This window comes from Bos indicus x Bos taurus, chromosome 14 (genome assembly GCF_003369695.1).
Source record: "Bos indicus x Bos taurus breed Angus x Brahman F1 hybrid chromosome 14, Bos_hybrid_MaternalHap_v2.0, whole genome shotgun sequence".
NCBI lineage: Eukaryota > Metazoa > Chordata > Mammalia > Artiodactyla > Bovidae > Bos > Bos indicus x Bos taurus.
The window spans coordinates 78,508,839-78,534,957 of record NC_040089.1 but is presented as its reverse complement, the minus strand read 5'-3'; the positions used below and the strand labels follow the sequence as shown (position 1 = coordinate 78,534,957).

Genomic DNA, 26,119 nt, shown 5'->3' with positions numbered 1-26,119 from the left:
AAATGGTTAGAAATATGAATGTTGAGAGAATAAGGAGATGGATGATTTAATGTCATAGATTCAGATGAAAAAAAATGTCAAAATCTTCCAGAGATGCTGCTTTAGGTAAGAGGGTAGTGTTAGAAGAGTTCAATATGAAATAGATTTATGGTATCTTATTGGATAAGAGCAAGGTTAGAGGGATCCAGAATGGATGAAAAATTGATGAAGTAGTTCAATTATGAGGTGGCCAAAGACTAGAAGATTAAATTGCTGGCCAAAAAAATATGCAGATACTAGAGATAGAACTTGGTAATGAAAAAAGACTTATGTGTATCTAGTTATCTATTTATGTATCTATAGGTGGATGAATATATGCATATATACACACATTATTAAACCAAGTTAATCAATTTTATTAAATATGTATTAAAATAAACATTATTTTACTCACTATTTTATAGTATATAACTTATTTTATTTCCTAGAGGAAGAGGGTGGCAGTGAGAAACTCTGAATTATAAGGTAAAAATCCTTAAATTATTTTTGAGGCACGGTTTTAAACAAATCCAGACAGAAATTTCCATAGCTTAATGCTGTTGTCTTGTAGGTTTCTACTGAATCAGCAAAACTACATTTGTTAAATTAACCATATATCCTTGTGAAGTGAATAGAAGGAAGGGTTGAATTATCTACTGGATTAGAAATGAATCACTTGTAGATGTAAAGATAAATTTATTTAGGTAAATAAAGAAAGCATTTATTCTGCTTACAAAATGCTTATTTTATACATGAACTTAATATTTAAATCTTTAAGGTTCTTAACTCTCTTCAGGAATTGTTTCTTTTATTTTAGTTTAAAATAGAGGCATCTTTAATGATAACTATTTTATATTTAGTTTTAAATTTAGTCATATTTTTTAGTTAGAAAAATATTTCATATTTTATCTAATCACTTTGAAAATACTGTATAATAAAATAAAAAATAGATTTTCCCCAGTTTGTTTAGGAAAAAACAGACACTTTGAGAATCTGAATTCAATCCTGTAGTAGGTATACTCTGAGATTAAAATAGAAATAAAATCCCTTTTCTAAAATTTAATAATTTCCAAATAAAATTTCTAAATATAATTTTAGAGTTGTATTTACTAGACAGGCCCTGTGCAGTCCAGTAGTTATTAGTTATGTATGGCTCATTAAACTTAAATTAATGAAAATGAAATACAATTAAAAATAGTGTGTGTTCATCTCTTGCTGTGGAGCACAGGAGTGTTGTTTGAATACTCTTTGACCATGTTAGGGTTTACTTGTTGCAGTTAATGTAGAATTTGGAAACCCATACTCTTCTCAACTATTAAGAAATATTTTCTTAGACCATCCTAGGTAAGCACTTCAGTTCAATGACAAATGTGAACATTTGTATTCATCCAATATTTCTTGTGACTATTGTAATACATTGTTCTGTTCAGTTCACTTCAGTTCAGTCGCTCAGTCGTGTCCGACTCTTTGCCACCTCATGAATCGCAGCACGCCAGGCCTCCCTGTCCATAACCAACTCCCGGAGTTCACCCAAACTCATGTCCATCGAGTCAGTGATGCCATCCAGCCATTTCATCCTCTGTTGTCCCCTTCTCCTCCTGCCCCCAATCCCTCCCAGCATCAGAATCTTTTCCAGTGAGTCAACTCTTTCGTATGAGGTGGCCAAAGTATTGGAGTTTCAGCTTTAGCATCAGTCCTTCCAAAGAAATCCCAGGGCTGATCTCCTTTAGAATGGACTGGTTGGATCTCCTTGCAGTCCAAGGCACTCTCAAGAGTCTTCTCCAGCACCATAGTTCAAAAGCATCAATTATTCAGCACTCAGCTTTCTTCACAGTCCAACTCTCACATCCATAAAAACCATAGCCTTGACTAGACAGACCTTTGTTGGCAAAGTAATGTCTCTGCTTTTCAATATGCTATCTAGGTTGATCATAACTTTCCTTCCAAGGAGTAAGTGTCTTTTAATTTCATGGCTGCAATCACCATCTGCAGTGATTTTAGAGCCCCCCAAAATAATGTCTGACACTGTTTCCACTGTTTCCCCATCTATTTCCCCTGAAGTGATGGGACCAGATGCCATGATCTTTGTTTTCTGAATGTTGAGCTTTAAGCCAACTTTTTCGCTCTCCACTTTCACTTTCATCAAGAGGCTTTTGAGTTCCTCTTCACTTTATGCCATAAGGGTAGTGTCATCTGCATATCTGAGGTTATTAATATTTATCGTGGCAATCTTGATTCCATCTTGTGCTTCTTCCAGCCCAGCGTTTCTCATGATGTACTCTGCATAGAAGTTAAATAAGCAGGGTGACAATATACAGCCTTGACGTACTCCTTTTCCTATTTGGAACCAGTCTGTTGTTCCATGTCCAGTTCTAACTGTTGCTTCCTGACCTGCCCATAGGTTTCTCAAGAGGCAGGTCAGGTGGTGTGGTATTCCCATCTCTTGAAGAATTTTCCACAGTTTATTGTGATCCACACAGTCAAAGGCTTTGGCATAGTCAATAAAGCATAAATAGATGTTTTTCTGGAACTCTCTTCCTTTTCCCATGATCCAGAGGATGTTGGCAATTTGATCTCTGGTATTAACATTAAAAACTACCTACTTGAAAAAGATATTGAAATATTCAGAAACACTCTCGTGAAAGAGACACTGAAATGTTCAAGAAAGTTTAAATGAGTTATTCATTCCAATGGAGATTGAAGGCCAATAAATAAGGCAAAACAGAAAGCACCCATTATTTTTATTTAAGTATAGTTGATTGACAATATTGTGTTAATTTTAGGTGTACAGCAAAGTGATATATGTGTGTGTGTATATATACACACATATACATATTAAAGAAAGCATCCACTCTTGACTACAAACAGGACAAGAGGAAGCAGAGGACACGAAGATACTATAGAAAATGTGATTTTAGTTAGATATAAAGAAATGTTTCCTGGTGTGGAAAGTAATTGCACATTGAAAGGATTTATTGAGTGAGGTTATGGGATTTTTGGAAATCTTTAAAAATAGAATGGATTTCAGTCTCTCTAGGGAGGTATGTGATATGCTGGTAGGCATTGAGTGTGAGGATGAATTAGATTCATTGCCGTGGTTTTTTCACACCAACAATTCTATGAATCTGTAGAGGACAATAAAATTGGATAATTCTCACTGTGTTCTTCAGGGAGTCAGGTTTCCAGACTGCTATTTCTAACAGTGAATCAGGGCCAAAATATTACCTAACGTTCAACAACTTTTCAAATTCAAGAAATTAAAAAAAATTAAAACCTGAAAAACACAAAATGCTAGTGTTTTGCCATTTTGAGAAGCAGTGTTTCTTGAAGTGGATTAGCATTTCCTTTCCTTTCATAAGAAGGAAATTACTTGAATCCTAATGTAAACACTATTCTTGGAAAATCTCATATTCTTATTATGCTACTAAGTTGAGAGAAAATTGTATTACTATGACTTGAGAATACATGCGAAATAATGATCTGTGCCTTTAATCCGAGTGGCAGAGTTTTACACATAAGCCCCACTCCTCATTTTGTGTGAAATTGTTCCATCAGACTGACACAAGCTTGGTATTCCAGCCGATATTCAAGCCTGTGGCTGTGGGTACTCGGGTCAGAGCCACAGAGAAGCAGGCAGCTGGGAAGTGGCCCAAGATACCCACTCGGGAAGCACTGGAAGAGCCCGATGGGTAGGAAACTGGGACAGGAGCTGAGCTTTCTGCCATGGAGGATGGTGTGGCTGCTTCAGAGCTGCAGTGATTCTAGTCGCACATCTGGTACATCAAAGAGGAAATCCAGAGCCACAACTCACCCAAAAAGCCAATGACTAGTTTTTTTTTTTTTTTTTTTTTTAATCTGTTGATGTAATTCTTAGCCAAGTTTAAAATGGAAAACAGAAGCAGGTCAGGCTGAGTCATACTCACAAGGCAAAATTTGGGAGAAGCAAGAATCAAAGTCTGGAGACAGATGGCATTTTGAATCTGCAGAAAACTGTGTTTGAGAATAGCTGACCAAATAAACAAAGAAAAATAAGAACTGACCCTGGAAAGAGAACACTCTCCAGGGACATGAGTGGGTGAGGAAGTCAAGATAAAATTGTCTACTCGAGGCAATTGTCTCTTGGAGTGAGAAAGTCCTTTTGATAGACAGCGTGACATTGCAGAAAGTCCTTGCTTTGGGTTGAGACAAACCCAGGTTTAGGCTCACATATTGGCTGTGTGATTCTGAGCAAGATACTTATCTCTGTTTCATTATCTGTAAAATTCCAATAGTAATTCTTATCGTCCAGGTTACTGTATTTAAAATTGAACAATCACTGTGCAATTATAATGCAGTAGAGATTCAATGAACATTATTACATTGAAGTTTCAGTGGGTGGAAAGTGCTTTCAGCATTCATTCATTCACTGCATTATGACTTCATTCATCTGCTCAATAATTCTTGAATAGACACAGACTGCTGGAGGCAGAGGATAGAACCAGGAGATGGTTACACTTCCTTTAAGATACAGATCACTGGTATCAAAGTATGACCATAGTACTCACTCTAGAGAGGAGGCACCAAGCTTTTAAGTCAAGTACAGAGAGGAACTGCAAGAGCTGGGTATCTCTTCTTACAGGGATCCTAATGGTTTCAGACCTCTCAACAAGTCCTGTGTCTGTAATTATTCTCTCCAGGGGAACTTCTTCCTCTTTGGTTAACAGCACTTTAGCCAATCTCACAGGAATTAAGGTGCTGCTAAAGGTTTTCATACATATGAAATTTTATATATATATATATATGAAATTCTGTTAGCATTTGAGTAGGAAATGCATGTTCACCATGAGTAAATAAGAGTTTCATTTTTTATTGGAATTAGTGTAAAAAGCTCTGGGGAAATAAAGATCTGAAAAGGGTGGTTGAGGAGTCAGAAAAAAACACGAATGCCTGGTGAAGAAGTTCTGTGGAAGGCCTGTGGAAAGTGGCTACCGCAGATGGGCATGTGGTTTTGGGCATGACGTCATCATGAGTCAGCTGGGCAGCTGGATGTAACAGAGATAGAGCAAGGGCAAGCTGGAACCCACAAGGACAAACTCCAAGCTATTTGGACAATCCAGAAGCCACTTCCATCTGTTGCTACATCTAAGCTCAATGTGTCAATTGGTCATCTGCTGAAGAATCCGGTGGCTTCTCCAGGGACCTGAAGATGCGCCTCACTCAGGACGCCCAGGAGCAGAAGAGGATGCACGAAGGGCGATTTTGGATGAACTGCCTGTTTGGCTGCTTTTCTGTACTCATAATGAGCCATCAGATCAGCCCCCAAGTGAGTGAAAGGCAGTGCCTCCCTGGGGGTCCTGAGCAGGCCTCCTGAGAATAAGGAGTGATGCTTTATCCCGCCTTCCATACATCATGCGTATTCCTGTATTACCAACCTAACCCAATGCCACCCAGGAAAGAGACTTCTGGGAGATTCCATTTTCAGCCCTACTAGGTCGGCACAGGGCAAAACCACGCTTGAGAGAGGGAGGGCTTTTGGTATAGCTGTCCTCATAGCCAGCCCCTGCAGTGTGGTTCCATTTAACCCTGTCTGCACCTGGCATTCCCAGTAGGAGGTGGAGGAGGGGTTGGGAAGTCTAGACAGGTGACGAAGGGCAGGCACCCAAGAATCACATGTGGAGCTTTTTCTAACTTCTCACTTCTGCTTCTGTTTCTTCACCTCCCAATATACTGAGAGTTTAGGTATCGATTTTGATTTAGAGGAAGAGAACTCACCCTGCTATCGCTGTAGTCACACACAGAAATCACCAATGCCGGTGGCAATGTGCGTCTTCCATTGGGTGTATCTGTGTGGAATAAAGATGAGGACCCCTGTTGTGTATTCCATAGTAGTAATTGTTTGTTTTTAACTAATGGATTCTTGGCTCCTTAAAGGCAAGAAGAGAGTCTTGTATAACTTTTCTTCCATCTTTCATGCATGCATGCTCAGTCATGTCTGACTCGTTGCGATCCCATGAACCATAGCTCTCCAGGCTCCTCTGTCCATGGAATTTCCCAAGTGGGAATACTGGATTGGGTTGCCATTTCCTTCTCCAGGAAGTCTTCCCAACCCAGGGATTGAACATGTGCCTCCTGCATTGGCAGGTGAATTCTTTCCCCTCAGTCACCTGGGAAGCCCTTCCATCCTTTATACTGTCTTACAATTTTTATTTAGTCTTGTTATGCAGTAACTCTCAGCTCTCAAACTCACGTGCCCTCTAGGCCAGATGTACAACACAAACATGAGACCAAAGAGGAGGGTGAGGGTTGAGTGCTAGAACTAGAGCAGCAGTTGTCCTTGTCCTTTAGTAGATAAGTCGTGTCTGACTCCTCTGTGACCCCATGGACTGCAGCCTGCCAGGCTCCTCTGTCCACGGGATTTCCCAGGCAAGGATACTGGAGTGGGTTGCCATTTCCTTCTCCAGGGAATCTTCCCGACCCAGGGGTTGAACCTGCGTCTCCTACGCTGGTGGGTGAATTCTTTACCATTGAGCCACCTAAAGCCTTTCAAATGAGGGGAGTGGAAGAGGAGGGCTGGGAGGGAGAAGTACGAGTGAGAGTTTGAGAGGGAGAGACCGAGTGACAGGCGTGTGCCATCGCCCCTGCCCACGCCCGGTGTAGTCGGAGCTGGGACCTCTGCATGCTACCTGCCATCGCTTCCCAGAAAATGGCAGATGTTACCATTTACATATAAAAAGTTCTTTTATTACTAGGGTCATAAGTTTCACTTGGTGTGACTTATAGGAAATAATCCAGTATTGTGGATTATACCATGACCAAAAAATGATGTTCATATTACAAATATCAAACAGCTGTGACAATAACCCTGTAATGGAAGCTGAAATAAAAGTATTTTAATAGTTAATGAAGTAGCATATAACCTATTGAAAAAGCCCTTTATTGCAACTTATTTTTATAAGTTGGAAGAAAATAAGAATGTATCAATACCTAAGGTTGGCTTATTCTTCCCCCAACTAATAATATTAGGAATTTAATAACATTAAAACTGTGACTGTAATCTGGTATTGAATAAACTTCCGTCTACTGTTATGATTAAATTAAGTTACTAAAAGGCTAAGTGATGCTGAAATAAGAAAAATAAATGATATTTGTTAGTAAAAAGTTCTGTATCTTATGATACATATTAGGTTTCATAAATGCTAGCTTATAAAAGTGCTTTGCATTTTTAGAATTTTGCAAACAACACTTATTAGTAATATATGTTCTACACTTGTTCTTCAGTTTATAACTTTTTTCTAGTTGTTCAGGTTAAGTTTTTTTAAATATTGTTAAAGCGTTACATCAGAAAATTAATTGAATGCATTTTAAGAGAAATTAACATATGATTTAGCAAAGTTTACCATATATGAGATACAGAAATTTAGAGAAAATCTCATTTTCAGTTCCAAATAAATGGTTTTGAATTATTTTAGGTTTCTTTCTATGTCCCTCCCATGTATTCCAGTGCACGAGCCTCTTCTGGCAGTGAGAGGCATTATGAAACTTTCATAGATAATAAACCAGTGATGACAGCTGGCACATAAGGTTGGTGCCTTTAGAACTGTTTGCTGATAAACAGATAAATGAATGAATAAGTAAGTGAATAAATGAATGATTTCTACCCTTTATTAACTAGTCTTCCTTTTAATGGTAACCTATCTACTAGTCAGTTATAATATTAAAATGCATAGCTGTTTTGGAGTTGTGAGATACACATGTCTGATGTATTTTATACTTTACATAATATTCCACCATTGCATATTTAAGACACAAATATTTCTCTCATATATTCATCCAATGTTTTTCTCATTCTCAGCTAGACACTGCTTGTTTTTCTTTTTCAGATTGCCTTAATGACCTATAAATCAGTCTTCATCTATAGGATGAAACAGATTTACAGTGTTGCAAAACTAATGTTGGCCACAAAAGTCAATACTTTGCCTACAGTCTATAAGCTATTTATATAAATAATTGATGTTAGTAATTATAACCCAATTTATACCATGAATAAAAGGATAAAAAATTGAACAATTAAAAAGAAATTATTGGCAGCGGAAGGTACTACTGATAGTGCCTAGGAAATTAAAGTAAATTTATTTCATGAAAGCAGTGACGTTTATATGATGGAAAAAGAATAAACCTTTAAGGGTCAGTGAGCTTGTGTGTTAACTCAATACTGACATTCATCAGAGTTTTTGGTTTAAACAACAGAAAACAAATACTGGTTTTAAACATGAAAGATGGTTTTTTGGAAGGAAGTGGTCAGCTCAGAGAATCACACCACGGATTTAGACATTATTAGGAACCTAAGGCATCTACTTGGTGAAACAATGCCGTTGGAATAGAGGCGGGGAGATTCTATGCTGACACTGGACCCCGCTGACGCTACGGGCACAGACGCAACTCTCGGGCGGTGCACTGCGGCTGCAGTCGGCATTGGTTTTTGTGTGCCTGCTGAGTCGCTTCAGTTGGCTCCCACTCCTTATGACCCCATGGACTGTAGCCCTCCAGGCTCCTCTGTCCATGGGATTCTCCAGGCAAGAATACTGGAGTGGGTTGCCATGCCCTCCTCCAGGGGATCTTCCCGACCCAAGGATGGAATCAGGGTTTCTTATATCTCCTGAATTGGCAGGCAGGTTCTTTACCGTTGGTGCCACCCAGGAAGTTGACTTTTAACCTGCCTCAAATTCTTCCAATTAGGTTGGATGGCATCACCAACTTGATGAGTTTGAGCAAGGTCCGGAAGCTGGTGATGGACAGAGAAACCTGGCATGCTGCAGTCCATGAAGTCGCAAAGAGTCAGACACGACTGAGCAATTGAGCTGAATTCTTCCAAGGGAAGACATTAGTCCCAGATAATGTCTTCTAGTGGGTGACCTGAGTCACATGTTTATACTGTGATGCCGGTAGCCAGAGAGAGCAAGTAACTGGAATTTTCTGGTTCTGCTGTGGGAGTTGGAAGACCCTACTTCCAACTGGAAGCTATAGAAAGTTAGAGTTTATGAATTGTATGTATGTAAAATGTGAAATTTACATGTATCAGAATAGCCAATGAGTACTAAAACCATTAGAAAGCTGTGTGATCCAAGAAGGCATATAATTTGACTTCTCTGGAGATAATTTTCAAACCTATCGAATAAAGACTGGGAAATCTATAATATCTCCCTTAAAGCAGCACAGGGTTTAGGTTCACTTGGAAAGATAACGCAAACACACTGAACAAACACAACAACCACTGAAGATCTGAGTCAGCGGGGGTGAAATGATGGCGTGCTGGTGAGGAAAATGTTCACACTGTCACTAACGCGCGATACAGAGATGGGTGACTTGGAGGTTAGTTGACAAATGATGATAGCGATTCACCGCCTCCATGAACACCATAATATCAGCTAGATATTATTACTCTTAAGGCAAACTTTCACAAGAATGGTGGACAGGGTGAGGGATCTGGGGAGTAGCAGGAAATAGACTGTGACAAAACACAGCAATTTCTCAGGTTATTTACAACAGAAAGTGAGGCAAGCCACGCTGTGGAGTTTAGAGAAAAACACTTTTTAGAAACTCTTTTGAAAATAAAGCCAGCTATATAGTGATTTAAGAGAAATGTACCTCATATAATATACCACTGTATGTTTCATAATTTTTCATAACTTTCAATATAGTTTACATCTGTCAGAAAAAAATACATTTTTTTCATATGCCTTAACAAGTTCAAAGGTTAGAATCAGCATCAGATCAGATGCTCAGTCGTGTCCGACTCTTTGCAACCCCATGAACTGCAGCACGCCAGGCCTCCCTGTCCATCACCAACTCCTGGAGTTCACTGAGACTCACGTCCATCGAGTCAGTGATGCCATCCAGCCATCTCATCCTCTGTTGTCCCCTTCTCCTCCTGCCCCCAATCCCTTCCAGCATCAGAGTCTTTTCCAATGAGTCAACTCTTCGCATGAAGTGGCCAAAGTACTGGAGTTTCAGCTTTAGCATCATTCCTTCCAAAGAAATCCCAGGGCTGATCTCATTCAGAATGAACTGGTTGGATCTCCTTGCAGTCCAAGGGACTCTCAAGAGTCTTCTCCAACACCACAGTTCAAAAGCATCAATTCTTCGGTGCTCAGCCTTCTTCATAGTACTCTCAGTACTCAAATATTTTTCAGAATATTTTGAGTTTCACAAATTTTGTTACAAGACATAACAGGCTCTTCTTCTGATAAGAAATAATACTTTTATACCACCTTTCATCCAAGACTACTTCTGTATGTATTTTTATAAGTTTTCCCTATCCTTTTGATCATAATTTAGCTAAGATATGTGAGCAAATAAGTAAATCTGAAAGGACTCAAATCACACAGTGGGCTAGAATGCTAAGAAAGCTGTGTCTCATTGTTTAAATTTAAAAATTTGAAAAAAAAATTATATAACCACACCATCACCAACTCTTTGTGCTTAGAAAGTCACTTTTTCTCTCTCCCCAGTTTTCTCATATCATATGACAATGAGGGAGTATCCTAAATGATTTCTAAAATCACTCTCATCTCTGAATCTGTGTGATTCCATCACCACTCCTTACTTCAGCAAGTTATAATCTAATACTGTGTGCAGAAGTTGTTTTGAACTGATATTTCTTGATATATTTAACTCTCCTGTTAAAAATGTGTATGTGAAAATGGAAAGTTAAATGTGCAAGAAACACAAATATCCATATATCTATTTGGATATGTGCTCTCTCACTCTCTCAGAAAGAGAATTATAGATATAGGAAGATAGATCTCTATTCTAAAATTACAGTAACATTATTTTGTGGATATTTATATTTGTACTATAATAATTCCTGATACACAGTCTCCTCTCTGAAACCTTTAGGAGCGTGTTATGGAACTTATACTCTGCAAAGTAATATAATGCTTATACTCTGCTTTATATAACAGCCCCAGAAGAATTTGGGTGGCAACCCATAATCAAACACTCTACAATTATTTCTACATTCAAATATTTCTATATTAAGGTGTATTTACTGTGCACAAATAAACTCTGCAGTTGAATGTTTGCCATGTGCATGTATTACACTTAAAATATCAAAATGGTATTTAAAAATGAAAAAATGCAGAATAAGTACACTTAGAAAATAAAACCTCGATTAAAAAAAAAAAAACAAAAACTGTGTTAGCCTCGAATCAGGCTCATGCCTAGCCTGCCAAATTAGTTGGGATGAAGTCAAGTTTTGTCATCAAATGGGATCAAATGTTTATAAAACAAAACCTTTAGTTCTAAGAGATTTTTAGATTTTATCTATATCATAATAGATATTGAACTTGTTCGTATTTTGTTTGCCCAGAAACTCCCTCTTTCTGAAAACAGCTTTTGGGTTTGCTTTTCTGATCTACCTAGATGTTTTGCACTGAAGTTTAATGGTGTCTACAGACCACCTCCCTAGATGGACACAGTTGCTTGGTCCACCTGGACCACATTTGACTCCAGCTATGACAATCATATTTTTCGTTGGCATTTTTAACTTACTGCAAAAAGGCCCAGTCCATCTGTCACTTTCTCGCTGGCGGCAGAGGTTTGAGAGCCATCAAGAGCTGTTTTTGGCCTGTGGGAACAGCTTGGCCGCAGAGGGTAAATGAAGGGAGCCGCTGTAGAGGCGCGGGGGTGAGAATTGGAGGGCATCCAGTCCGCGCTGCAGTCCGTGATTCTGGTTCCTGAAGCGTCCCATCTGCAACCCTCACATTCCCAGGAGTTTTGTGAGTCCCCTGGATTCGACGATCAGTGTATATTCATTTACCTGTAATAGTGTGAACCAGGTTTCAATTATTTTCATCTGAAAGAGCCTTAACCAACAATGAAAAATCTTTTTTGAGTCACAGATATTTATTTTGAAATTTGAGCCTCTCCACCTGTCTTAAGAATAAAAGTGAAAGTGAAGTCGCTCAGTCGTGTCCAACTCTTCACCACTCCATGGACTGTAGGCCGCCAGAAGTCCTCCGTCCATGGGATTCTCCAGGCAAGAATCCCGGCGTGAGTTGCCATTCCCTTCTCCAGGGGATCTTCCCAACCCAGGGATCGAACTTGGGTCTCCTGAATTGGGGGCAGACTCTTCACTGCCTTAGCCACCAGGGAAGTCTCAGAACAACCCAGGTGCCCACTAATACTTCATCTCTAAATGGAAAGCATGTTTACTCATAGAGAATGCTGCGGCAGCAACTTAACCCTGAAATCTCCCTTGCTTAACAACAAAAGTTTGTTTCTTATTGACAGTTCCTCTAAGTCGGCTTGAAGAAAGCTCTGCCTCACATGCTCTCTCGCGGGCCAAGCTGACAGAGGTTCCACCATCTTTTACTTGTAGCTTGTGGGGAAGGTGGTCTCTCAGTCACTGTGGAAAGGAGGAGAGGACTGAGGCATGAAGCTCATGCTCTGACCTGCTTGCGTCAGGAGTGACGCCCACCACTTCCATTTCTGACGCGCTTGCGTCAGGAGTGACGCACACCACTTCCATTTCTGACGCGCTTGCGTCAGGAGTGACGCACACCACTTCCATTTCTGACGCGCTTGCGTCAGGAGTGACGCACACCACTTACGTGCACAGCCTGTTGTCCAGAAAGAGTCAGTGGCTCTACTGCTGGGAAGGACAGCACATGCGTTAATGAGCAGCACCCACAGTGTCCTCTTGGAATCCAGTAAAGTCTAGACTGGAGAACCGGAATCAAGCTGAACAATTGCGATGGGCAGGGCAGACTTTTTTTTTTTTTTTTCCTGGGAAAATAAGTAATCGGTGTAGGTCAAAGGAAAAGAGATTGAAAGCAGCCTGTCTCGGGGACTGTGTGCCTGTTTTCTGTCAGTAAAGACTTCTGATGAGAGTTCTGGGTTCTGGGTGGTTTCTCTTCTTCAGTCATTTCCTAGAGGTCTTCTGATCAACAGTTAATGATAGATGACAGGAACTGGGAAAGGTCAGTGGGAGAGTAGCTTGTGGAAACAATTGCAGGAGAACTTCGTTCTCTTTTACTCACTAGTTTTGCCTTCACTCCAGCATGTTATTTTAGATTTCCTTAAGAGTATATTTATTTTGGACCTCCTAACACTGCAAATCAGCTAGCTGGGCTTCATATTGTAAAAGAACAAAGAAAACAAATGATACTAGTGAGGAGAAAATATTAATCTCTCACATAATGCTTTAGCTTAAGTAGTTATAGGAAAGTGCTCTCCTATTAAAATAGATTAGCCTATAGCAAACCATTAAAAAATTCTAATGAATCCTTTTCTTCCCAAAGAAAGCTATTTAAGCATTCAATCAATTAATGTAATAGATTAAAATAGAACATCATTTAGGTGGCACAGTTTCAAAACAGAAGGATTAGAGACATTCAGATACTGAACATTCAACACAAGCTACAATTTCAGCAGGGAGCCTTGTTTGGCCTTTCTTCATTCTAATTCCATCCATTTCAAATTTCATTAGCAGCAATGGGACACCATTCCAACAGTGATGCTTTACAAAACCCTGCAAGTTTCGAATAATATTGGTCTTTGTCATCATTTTATTTCTAAGTATATGCGTTTATATTCTTTTGCTAGGAGGAATAACTCATTTCTCCCAATGGGTATTGAAGAATTAAGTTTAAAAGACAATGAGTATTCAATTTCACTATGTATAGCTGCTGCTGCTGCTGCTAAGTCACTTCAGTCGTGTCCAACTCTGTGCGACCCCAGAGATGGCAGCCCACCGGGCTCCCCCGTCCCTGGGATTCTCCAGGCAAGAACACTGGAGTGGGTTGCCATTTCCTTCTCCAATGTATGAAAGTGAAAAGGAAAAGTGAAGTCGCTCAGTTCTGTCTTGACTCTTAGCGACCCCATGGACTGCAGCCTACCAGGCTCCTCCGTCCATGGGATTTTCCAGGCAAGAGTACTGGAATGGGGTGCCATTGCCTTCTCCCTACTTAATCTGTTTTTATTTGGTAATGTCTGACTCTTTGTGATCCCATGGACAATAGCCCACCAGGCTCCTCTGTCCATGGAATTCCAGGCAAGAATACTGGAGTGGGTGGTCATTCCCTTCTCCAGAGGATCTTCCCAACCCAGGAACCGAACCTGGGTCCCCTGTATTACAGGCATATTGTCTCCAACTGAGCCACCAGGGCAGCATAACTTGGTTATGTGTAAAAATTTGGGTAAATAAGACAAAGACGAGTTGCATAATATTCTGAATCTACTGCCGAAATAGATTGTTAAGAATAAGAAGTTATTATTTTCATATAAATGAAAGGTATATATAAATTTTCATATAAATGAAAGCAGAGTACTTAGAACAATAGTAATATGGGAAGGTATACACACACCTCACCTCCACCCATACACACCTATACACGCATAAAGTGGTGTTTGGTGTTTTAGTGTATATCGACCATGAATTGTGTAAATGGGAAAACGATTTGTTCAGTAAAATTGGTGTTTTACAGTGGTAAGGGACAAAGGAAGTGGGAACAAAGGAAACCAATGAAAGTTTTGAGTTTCGAAACAGTAGGGGGGAGGCAGGTGATTCTCAGTGTAGAATCTTGAATACTGCTACATATGGGCGGTTAGCTCCCTGTATTAGAACTTGAATGGTCACACAAACTACCAGTGGGCAAGTGATGAGAAATATTTTGACACTGTGAAGGAGCAAACTTGCAGAAGCCTGGCAGCCGGAGGCCAGGCTTTTATTCACTTCCTGGGAATTAGGAGGTGAGTCTGGCTCTGTGGCCAGTAGCTTATCAGATTTATCAGAGGTTATCAAACAAAGTCTTAGATTATCAGTGGTTACTTAAATGCCTTGTTTCAGAGACAAGGGAGGAAATGAGTCTTTCACTAATGAGATGACTATTGTTATTTCTGGGTAAAATATCCTCAAAGAATGGTAGTACTGAAAGCGTGAATTATGAGGCAAACACACCCTGGTCTGTGATGCTGAGAAGGAGGACTGCTGTGACACCCCTTTTCTTCATAACACGTCTCTTGAGTGCCTCCTCCCAGAAGCCCACTGACTTTGCATTATGTTTAGTTTCCTAAAAGTATCCCAGAATCTCTGTCTCTACTGTCTTCTCTTCCTCTGTTAAATCTTTGCAATTCCTCTTTATTCAGTTTACTATGTGCCAGGAGCTGGACTAACCACGATAATGTATTTAATATCACCTAGTTAAACAAATTTGTGACCACAAGCCTTGACACCACTTTCTTCTTCACCATGAAACGTATCTGCAGACAATATCCTAGGAGTGACATGTTTAGAGATTTTTTAGTGGAAATGTTTAGTGACATTTAGTAGCATTTAGAATCCCAGGGACGGGGGAGCCTGGTGGGCTGCCGTCTCTGGGGTCACACAGAGTCAGACACGACTGAAGTGACGCAGCAGCAGTACCCCTGACGCTTTCTTTCCAACAAATGAACAAACCAAAAAACAAAATTCCAGACAAAATTCTTCATAATTTATTATTTCCTTCGTATGTTTCTATGTTATATTCTTTGTAATTGTGACAGAAACTGTAGTGAAAAGAGAGCAATGTAAGATCTCTGGAGTTTAAATTCAGGAAAAAATAGAAAATAAATTTATAGTAATCATTTATATCTGAAGAAGAAAATGGCAACCCGCTCCAGTATTCATGCCTGGAAAATTCCATGGACCAAGGAGCCTGACGGGCTATGGTCCATGGGGTCACAGAGAGTCGGATACGACTGAGCACACACACAGTCATTCATATGTTTATAGAGGAAACTTTTGACATCTTATTTAAGTGAACTTACTAGACACTCAAATTCAAAGTCCTTAGGAGGCTACTTTCTGAAACACTGATTGATAAAATTAAAAAATAATAATTATTAGGCTTTCTGGGATGATGGCCGCTCCATGAGAACATGCCTCTCGCAGAGGATGTCCTTCATCCCGCTCCAGGAGCAGAGGAGACTCAAGAAGAAGCACCTGGTGCAGAGCCCCGATTCCCGCTTCAGGAATATGAAGTGCCCGGGGTGCTGGAAAATCACCAGTGCCTTTAGCCACGCACAGCCGTTTTGTGTTGGCGGCTTTGCTGTCCTCTGCCAGCCTGCAAGAGGAAAAACAAAACTTACAGAAGAATGTTTATTCAGGTAGAAACAGCATGAAAAACACCCTGAATCAAGATGAATGGGAAACCATCCCATTAAACACATTTTGGATAAAAAATAGAGATGAGAAAAGCTTTAGATCAGTCAGCAATTTGGAAAACTGTTCATAAAGGTGAATTCTTTGAAGATGTTTGCCTTCATGGGCCGTGTTTTTGAAATATAAGTAAAGTTGGTAAATTTTAATTTTGATGAACTCAGGAAACACAGTGAGAATTCAGTAAGATAGGATTCAGGAAGATAAGAATGACCCTGCATGCCACCAGCTTATAAGACACTTAACAGCTCTGATTAGCGATAGCATAGCCTGGCCAGAGAAGTATTCTACGTGAATTTAAAACATAAAAACCAAAATGATTAAAAAAAAAAAAAAGTATTTAAAGTGGTTGGCAGCAACTGAAGTAATTTCTGTATACACAGTGCTAGAGATTTCAAAATACAATAAAAGAGGCGGAACAGTGGAGACGTACCTCTTAATTGCTAATGGAGGAAGTCCCATACTCCTTCACAAACTCACAACATCAAACAAAAGTCCCTGGGCCCATTTTTTGGTGAACATCCCTGACTGTTCTCTACCGCCCGGGGAGAAGAAAGACCAGGCACCGGCCTTCCGAGAACCCTGGCAGAGGAGGGGAGGACCTTGGATGACTCTCACTGGGTCATAAGCACCCTCCTCGTGTGTGCTCAGTCTGGATGTGTCATTGAGAACCACAGGGTTGCCTTGGTTGTTCAGTGGTAAAGAATCTGCCTGCCAGTGCAGGAGACATGGGTTCCATCCGTGATCCGGGAATCGTATGCCACGGAGCAACTAAGCCAGTGGCCGCAACTGCTGAGCCTGCACGCTGGGGCTGGGAGTCACCACCCTGAGTCCACGTGCGCAACTACTGAGGCGCGTGCGCCCTACAGACCGCGCTCTGCAAGCGAGGCCGCCGCAAGGGGGGGGTCCCACGCACCGCAACTGGAGAGCACCGGCCGGCAGCAAGAAGACCCAGCATAGCCACAAATAAATAAATACTAAAAAGCAAATAAACTAAAAATTATATATATATAATCAGGATAGTATCAAAAATAAATAGGATCAAAAGTAAATAAAAATTATATATATTTATGAACAAGAATAGTATCGGATCTATTTTGCAAGTAGCAGCAGCAACAGCAGCCTGTGTAGGGTACTAGTGTGAGAGCGAAGGAGCCGGCTCAGCTGAGCAACAGTCTTTGTGAAGTCATCTTGGATGTTTTTCTAACTACCAGGTTTCCTTTGGTTTCTGAAGATTTTCAAGCCTAAAGTGCCCTCATGCCCATTGACTCTATGAACCACCCGTCATCTATCCATTAAGGTTCTTTCGGCTCGAGATATACAGGGTCATTTTCTATTTTTTGCCACCCAGAATCTTGACTGCAACCCGTGTAGGATACCCAGATATCAGCGGATACAAACTGTCCCAGTTTCCACTCTGAGCCAGATCTCAACCGTATGATTCTTTACTATTGTGAGCTTCTTAAAGTTTAGAATTATAGCTTACCATAAATTTACTGCTTGCAGTCTGGAAGAGAGCACACAGTGATATTTAAAAACAAAACAAAACAAAACACCTCTTGAACGAAGGATTTAAGTAGGCATTTTATGCATAATTCAGTGGAAGTTTGAGCCTCACAGATGAAAAGACCTGAAGCTCTTTTATAGAACACACTAAAGCTGGTAACAGGAAGCTATAGAGAGAATTACTTGATCACCTTCTTGGGAAAATTGAACACAGGCAGGGGTATTAATAGTGCCATGGTGGTAGGCAAGGATATGCCACATGCTTTAAGAAAGACTTCCATTTCTAATCATTTTTAATCAGTTTGTTAATATTCTAACACATACTAATGAACATTCAAGTTAATTTGTTGAAGTAGATATAAATAATTTATAAAGATAATGTCATTCAACACAGGACTTAAAATATGTAAGAGTGAATATAAAGTCTTTGGTCAAAACATATCCAATACTCTGATTAATGTACCAAAATCTTGGTTGATGAAGCAATGTGACAGCCATCTTCAAAAAAAGACTAGTGATTTTCATGTTCTCATCTTGCAACCTGGTGGAATTAAACAAGCAGAATAGAAGGAAGAAGGTAAGAGTTTCAGAAGGGCAAAGCTTCTAGAATTCTTTGAGGAAAAAACTAAATATGTTTACAGGGAAAATGTACCATGCCTAATGTGTTTGCAGCTTTAAGAAGCCCTTTGTAAAGGCTACACACTAAAGACCATTTAAGATTTAAGTCACTGTAGGATGGCTTATTTTGTCATGGATAGAGAATCGACTTACAGGCAGGAAACAAGGGATAAAACAGGTGCTTCTTTGCTTGGAAAAACTGTGAACTAAAGCTTGGTACTGGACATAGTTGCATTTTACAATTTTACCAAAGATCTGACAAGAGTGTGTTTGTAATTGGCAGGTAATACTGAGGGTTTCCAGGTATGCCAGAAATATTTGTGAAGAACATAAAATTGTGTGTAAGTTTTATTGTCAACAAATGTAAGATAATGTTTTGGAAGCAGGCAATGTGCATATGGCTAGAAGGTTACTGCTTAGGTCTGTGCGTCAGAGGCAATTACTAGCATGTAGTGAGGCCTATGACAGAGACAAAGGCAGAAACCCAGGTCACAGGGGGGTTAGCACATATAAAGTACGACCTCTCTTGTTAATTGGACCTCTCTGGTAGCTCAGTTGGTAAAGAATCCGCCTGCAATGCAGGAGACCCGGTTCTATTCCTGGGTCGGGAAGATCCCCTGGAGAAGGGATAGGCTAACCAGTCCAGTATTCTTGGGCTTCCCTAGTGGCTCAGCTGGTAAAGAATCTGCCTGCAATGCAGGAGACCTGAGTTCGATCCCTGGGTTGGGAAGATCCCCTGGAGAATGGAAAGGCTACCCACTCCAGTATTCGGGGCTGGAGAATTCCATGGATACAGTCCATGGGGTCACAAAGAGTCAGACATGTCTGAGCGACTTTCACTTCATTTCACTTCTCTTGTTAATTAAGCAGAGTATTTGGTAAGTTGTCAAGCTTGAGCCTCAAATGACTGGAATTAAAGAAATTTAATTACTCCAACTTGCATACAACAGAGTAACCAGATTAGTGAAGAAATGGGCCAATGTTGTAACAGAACTCACTGCAGATTCATTTCACTTTGATGTTCATGAATTTCTTTATTTCTTATTCATCGAGAGCATCTTCCTATCTTTCTGATTAAAGTTCATGTTTATTTCTGACTTTGGAGGCCAGCTGTATTCTGCCATTCAATATCTCTGACCTTGGCTAAGAATAGAGCTGTATAATGGGGAGAAGGATTCAGGCAAGTCAATTTATCTGGTCTAGAATACTATAGCATTTGTTGTTGTTGTTCAGTAGCTCAGTCATGTCCAGCGTTTTGTAACCCCAGGGACTGCAGCACACCAGGCTTCCCTGTCCTTCACTAGCTCCAGGAGTTTCCTCAAATTCATGTCCATTGAGCTGGTGATACCACCTAATCATCTCATCCTCTGTCACCCTCTTCTCTTCCTGCCTGGAGTCTTTCCCAGCATCAGGGTCTTTTCCAATGAGTCAGTTCCTCCCATCAAGTGCCCAGAGTAGTGGAGCTTCAGCTTCAGCATCAGTTCTTCCAATGAATATTCAGTGCTGATTTCAAACTTAGGCCTCAGATGTGAAAAAATATATATAGCAAAGCTGAAAAACAGCCACTAAAATGAAAAAAAAAAAAAAGTTTAATTTTCAAATGGAAAAATATGTAAAAATAATGTAAAAGAATTTTGGGATTAAGAAGTAAATCAAGTTAATAAAATTGAAGTTGGTCCTCATAGACTAAACACAGGTATATTGTCCAAATCTTGGATCATTTGTGAAAAACAATACATCAGGGGATTCTAGACTCCATATTTTAAGTATCATAAGTGGTATGAGATAAATGTACAGTTTATTTTAAGTGCTCTAGGAGTCTGAATCAAGTGCCATGAGTTCCACAAACAAGCAAGTTTGGGACACATTGAAATGCATCAGTTCAGTTCAGTCTCTCCGTCATGTCAGACTCTTTGTGACTCCATGGACTGCAGCATGCCAGGCCTCCCTGTCCATCACCAACTCCCAGACTTTACTCAAACTCATGTCCATTGAGTCAGTGATGCCATCCAGCCATCTCATCCTGTATCATCCCCTCCTCCTCCTGCCCCCAATCCCTCCCAGCATCAGGGTCTTTTCCAATGAGTCAAGTCTTTGCATGAGGTGGCCAAAGTATTGGAGTTTCAGTTTCAGCATCAGTCCTTCCAATGAACACCCAGGACTGATCTCCTTTACGATGGACTGGTTGGATCTCCTTGCAGTCCAAGAGACTCTCAAGAGTCTTCTCCAACACCACAGTTCAAAAGCATCAATTCTTTGGCACTCACCTTTCTTTATAGTCTGTGTGTAATCCCTGGATTGGGAAGATCCCCTGGAGGAGAGGATGGCAACCCACTTCAGTATTCTTGCCTGGAGAATTCCATGGGCAGAGGAGCCTGGGGGCTAGGGGTATAGTCCATAGGGTTGGAAAGAGTCGGACAGGATTGAAGGGACTTAGCATGCATGCATGCCTAGTTATAGATGTAATGGGTTATTAAGGGAAGCTGCAGGGATTGCTTTGGAAAAATAGCCTTAATGTTTTGAGGAGACATTACTTAGGGCAGCTGTTTTCCCACCAAACTTTATTCTTTGAAGTTAATACCACTTTTCACGGTCTGAGGCGGTAGGAAATTTGTACCCGTCTGTTCTGCAGTAGGTGTGGAAACTTACGTCTCCAGGGAGAGGTTTTGTTTCAGTTTTCTTGAACGTGGGAGATGATCCTTTTCCATACTAACAGTTTTTGAAATATTCTTGTGTTTTATCTATCCCTTCCTCAGATACAGCCCACAACCTAGGAACCAGGAAATAGGATTATTTTCGTGTGAAACAGTTGTGAGTTTAAACTTTGACTCTCCAGGCACAGTCAAAATTCCAAATCCTTGAAACCAGTGTTGACTGCTCTTATGCTTAGACCAGAACTCCCCAAAGTTTCAAGATGCAGTTGGCTCTTGAGAAACATTGGTTTGAACTGTGCATGTCCACTTAAACGTGGATCTTTCTCACTGAATACGTAACAGTACTACAGATGTGCTGTTGATTGAATCTACAGATACAGAACCACAGATATTGAGGGCTGAGTGTAAATTATATTTAGATTTTCAACTGATGGTAGGGTGATGGTGCCCCAACCCCACATAGTCCAAAGGTCTACTGTAAATTAAGATTACCAGTATTACTAAGTTGTCAGTGTATACCCTCTTGAAGAAGAAATAATAAAATGTGAGAATGGTGAGTGAAGATTTTCCCATGCCTTATTTAAAGAATTTAGCAAAGCAGTAAGATTATTGGCTGAATGATGCTGCCCACATGGTGCTTTTGAAGTAGTGTTTAATAGAGTGGTCTCTTTCTAGAACACATTACTTTGAGAATTTCCTGCTTGGAAAGATGAACTGTGTACTGCTCTTAATTATCCTTAAACAGTGATAGTTAAGTGTGGATTTTCACATAACAATTTTGTGAAAATTCCCTTTGAGGGAATTATAATATTTCATATCTTCATAGATATTTAAGAAGATATGTGTATATTTACAATTTAATTGCATAGAAGCCAGCATCCTTCTAAGAAAAAAAAAGGTGAGTCTGGAGAATTGAGCTTCATAAAAATCTCACTATGGTTGTGGCTGAGTTATTTACTTGTAAAATGGGGGAAATGCTTTACTCATAAACGATGGCTTTTTGGAATACAAAGCAGAATCTAGAGTGATGATTATTATGTGGTTCCCACAAGATTTCACCAACCTGCCATGATGAGATGGCAACTTCTGTCCTTGAGACACCTCATTTGGTTCTTTTCTCCGCTCTCCAGAAGAAAGTAAAAGTCCTTACCTTGCTTTGAGTTTGCTGTAATATGGCATATGATAATGTGGCATTATAGTTTATTGCTTCAGGTAAACTCACAAATTTTCCTAATTTTTGAGTGCTCACTAGATAACAGGTCAGGCGTTCTAGTTCTAGATTTCTATTGTTGTCCCTTATACATTGAACTGGACAAGGCAATGGCACCCCACTCCAGTACTCTAGCCTGGAAAATCCCATGGACGGAGGAGCCTGGTAGGCTGCAGTCCATGGGGTTGCTAAGAGTCGGACACGACTAAGCGACTTCACTTTCATTTTTCACTTTCATGCATTGGAGAAGGAAACGGCAACCCACTCCAGTGTTCTTGCCTGGAGAACCCCAGGGACGGCAGAGCCTGGTGGGCTGCCGTCTATGGGGTCACACAGAGTCGGACACGACGGAAGTGACTCAGCAGCATACACTGAACTGCGGGTCGTCTGTGAACTTGGGTTTCAAATGCAGCTTTGCCCGTGGAAGCTGCCCGTTCTCTCAGTGCCTGTTCTGCTCTTGTTGCTGCCTGCTCTCTCAGACTCTGTGGATAGGTCCCAAACCACTTTCTCATTTAGATCAGGCTTCAGTCTGGAACAGGGAAATTTACATTTGAACAGTGCATTCAAAAACAACAAAATTCTAATTGCCTCCATGGGAACTCTCACTCTGGGACGCATTGGGAAGATACTTAACAATTTTTGTACTCCTCTGATGGATTAGTTAATGATGATTTAATTGTAGTAATTATCAATAATAACAGTGGTGACCAAATTAGGACCAGATTAAAGTGTTTTTCTTTGGTTTAAAAACAGTGCTTTATGTCACTTTGATTGATTGCACAACTTTCACTCACATATGGCGAGGTCAAGAGTTGTTAGTACATACATGCAAGTACTTGTCAATAAAAGAGGAATACTTCTTAGAATTCATATTACTCTGACAGTGTATTTATATATATATTACTGTTATCAGTTTAGTAATAAAGACAACTTGCAATAAATTTAATGACAATTTAAAAAATTTCACAGGTGCCAGCTGTGCACTGCATTGAAAGATTTTCATCTGAACTGTACTGTCCTCCAGTCTCAGTGAAAATATTGCTTATTTTGTCTTAATACTGGTTGATTAATGCTGGGAGGTTTCTATTGAGAGTTTTCATGACTGACCAGATTTCATAGGATATTTAGCGAATTGTGTTTTATCCATCTCCCTATCATAAGAAATTTTAATGCCGGTGTCTATATATTTCTTGAAAGATTAGATAATTTATTAGTAGAAAGAATATGCACTTTGGTTAGAGTTCTGTCTTTGCCCCCATTTGATCCTCTGCAGGTAACTTAATTCTTCTAAAGCCTCAGTCTATTTATTTGTGAAATGGGATGCATAATGTCTGTTTCACAGACTTCTTCAGTCTTCACACCCAATCCGGTATTGATCCCTGTAATTTCTTCCTGTAGAAGAATATTTAAGAAGCATGATATTTCTGAGCTACATAAACCAATGCATCTTTTCCCTTGGTAATCTCTGGTCCCCAGTTGCCATAGGTCTGCATCAACAACCACCCGTGTGGGACCATCACTGGAGAATTACTTTCATGTTATGGAGAAGGTAATCTTTCTACCTGAGTTCACTAGACCATGAGGCTTCCTGCCTCTGTGAATGAGGACCAGAAAATGGAAGATAAACTTAGATCACATGGGAAGAAAAAGAGGCTAGCTTGTTCCTTTTGCTCATTTAGAGTGTAGGTCAAACAAAGCAAGCCGCCAGTACATGTACAAGCAGAAGGGGCTTGGTGCTCAGGACCTCAGCGCCCCCACCCTCACTGTCCCCAAACTATACCAAGTTTGTGTGTGTTAGTTGCTCAGTCCTGTCCGACTCCTTGCGACCGCATGGGCTGTAGCCCACCAGGCTCCTCTGTCCATGGGGTTCTCCAGGCAAGAATACTGGAGTGGGTAGCCATTTCCTTCTCCAGGGGATCTTCCTGACCCAGGGATCAAACCCAGGTCTCGTACATTGCAGGCAGACTCTTTATGGTTTAAGCCACCAGGGAAGCCAAGTTAATCTGTGACCTAATTAATAAGTTAATTGACCTGTTTTTATCCTTCGTTTTGAGGCTTCCCTGGTGGCTCAGATGGCAAAGAATCTGCCTGCAATGAGAGAGACCTGGGTTTATCCCTGGGTCAGGAAGATCCCCTGGAGGAGGGCATGGCAACCCACTCCAGTATTTCATGCCTGGAGAATCCCATGGGCAGAAGAGCCTGGCGGGCTACAGCCCATGCGGTCGCAAAGAGTCGGACGTGACTGAGCGACTAAGCACTCATCTCTCATTTTAATTGTCTTGATGCGTCTAACATGGCCTGCTATCTTCTTGATACAGTTTTCTTCACTACTTTCTGTGGTGCTGTTTTTCTTTTATTTTCTTTCTATATACCAGATCATTATGTAGGTAGCTTGCTCTTTTCCCTTCTAAGTATTAATGACTTTTTATGTAAGAAGAAAACTAAAAGCATCTTTTGAAACATTTTTGGTCTGTTGATTACATAAGTTTCACTTATGATTGGAAATGTAATTTGTCTAATGTGGTTTTTTAATACCTCTAAATTATAAATAAATTATATGATCAAATTAATATCATCAAAAATTTATTTTTTTGCATTAGAGATGTTTTCACTCTTCTTTTTTGTCTCTGTAATAATTGGACATACCATATATGAGAATGTCAAAAAGTGAACATCTGCTGGTTAAAATACATTTGGGATGGGAATGAAATATATGTTCTTTCTCAACATTAAATCCACTCTGTGATAAAAAATTATTGCAGTAAAGTTTTTTTTTTAATTGCAATATGACTAACATATCTCTTTAGAAATAGTTTTTCTTAAGGTTGGCTTTCATTTTTCCCTTGGTTAAACATGGTTAATTAAGTCTATAAAAATCTATACATAATACATACTGAAGCATAAAGAAAATCAATCAGCTAACCAGATTATTCGATGATACCTTAGATTATCAAACATTTGCAAGTTAAATTCAATATTACTGTAAAAATTTAAAGAATTAACTGAAATTAACATAGTTTATCTGTTCTGTTAGTGAAGAACCAAAATTTTAAAGTTCTTCAGGCTAGGTTATTATATGCTTGTTTGGGTAATTTTAATTATTCATTTTTATTAAAAAAATAAATGATGTTAAACATAGAGTGTTTGATGAATATAAAAATATATGCTATTGAATTATAGATCATCTCCCCTCTAGCTGCCAACTTGAAATGCCAAGCGTTTCACTGATCTTCATGCTTCATATAATGTAGAACCATCTATGTTCCCTGTGCTGCCAAATGGAAAATGGCAATACGCGTCAACCATCTAAGCGTCATAAAGCCAAAAGGTGTTGCTTCGTTTGTGAACTTCTTTGTAATAAGTAGTGGTTAACTCTTCTCTCCTATTTTCCTTCTTGACTTTACTTGACGTTGGGCAGGCAGCATCCCATGGAGGCTGTTTATTGGGTCTCTCCATGGCAGGAGAGCGCGAGCTCAGTGAGGGCGGCAGCTGGTCTTTCTGACTTGACATGATATTCTCAGCACTTAACATAATGCATGGTTAGCGTGAGTGAATGCATTTATTTTCAGACTTTTGTTTCTGTGCTTTTGAATATAGTTATTAATTAAAAATGAGCCACCCCTAGATTTTCATTACTGCTTGGTGCCTGAGGGTGTCAGAAAAATATTAAAACATGTTGCCTCCTGTCAGAGGCTTTCAGCATAACTGAAGGTACAGATTAATGAATATGGATTAGTATAAGACATTATATAATTAAGATACTGCTTGAATTTCACAATGTATAAATCATGTAGGTATTCATTAATGAAGGCCTTCCAAAGAGAAGCAGAGTCACGGAAGTGATAGCAAAGGAGAAGGTGTGGAGAAGAGCTATGTGCAAGAAAGAGGGGAACTTTGGTTTCTGCATGACGGAGTAAGACTTTGAAGGCTTCAGGA

At 39.9% G+C, this 26,119-nt stretch overlaps 2 protein-coding genes across 7 annotated transcripts in view; both read left to right on the top strand.

Moving 5' to 3' along the window:
• RALYL (RALY RNA binding protein like) overlaps positions 1-26,119 on the top strand; it is an 818,932-nt gene that overhangs the window by 187,332 nt on the left and 605,481 nt on the right. The window lies entirely within an intron of this gene.
• LOC113904465 (40S ribosomal protein S27-like) lies at positions 15,704-17,157 on the top strand. The gene has a single exon (XM_027561655.1). The coding sequence runs from the start codon at positions 15,908-15,910 to the stop codon at positions 16,145-16,147; it is 240 nt and encodes a 79-aa protein (XP_027417456.1). The 5' UTR covers positions 15,704-15,907; the 3' UTR covers positions 16,148-17,157.

Bases quoted from the DNA above. Each gene is read 5' to 3' on its own strand.
- LOC113904465 (XM_027561655.1), top strand. From the start codon at position 15,908: ATGAGAACATGCCTCTCGCAGAGGATGTCCTTCATCCCGCTCCAGGAG.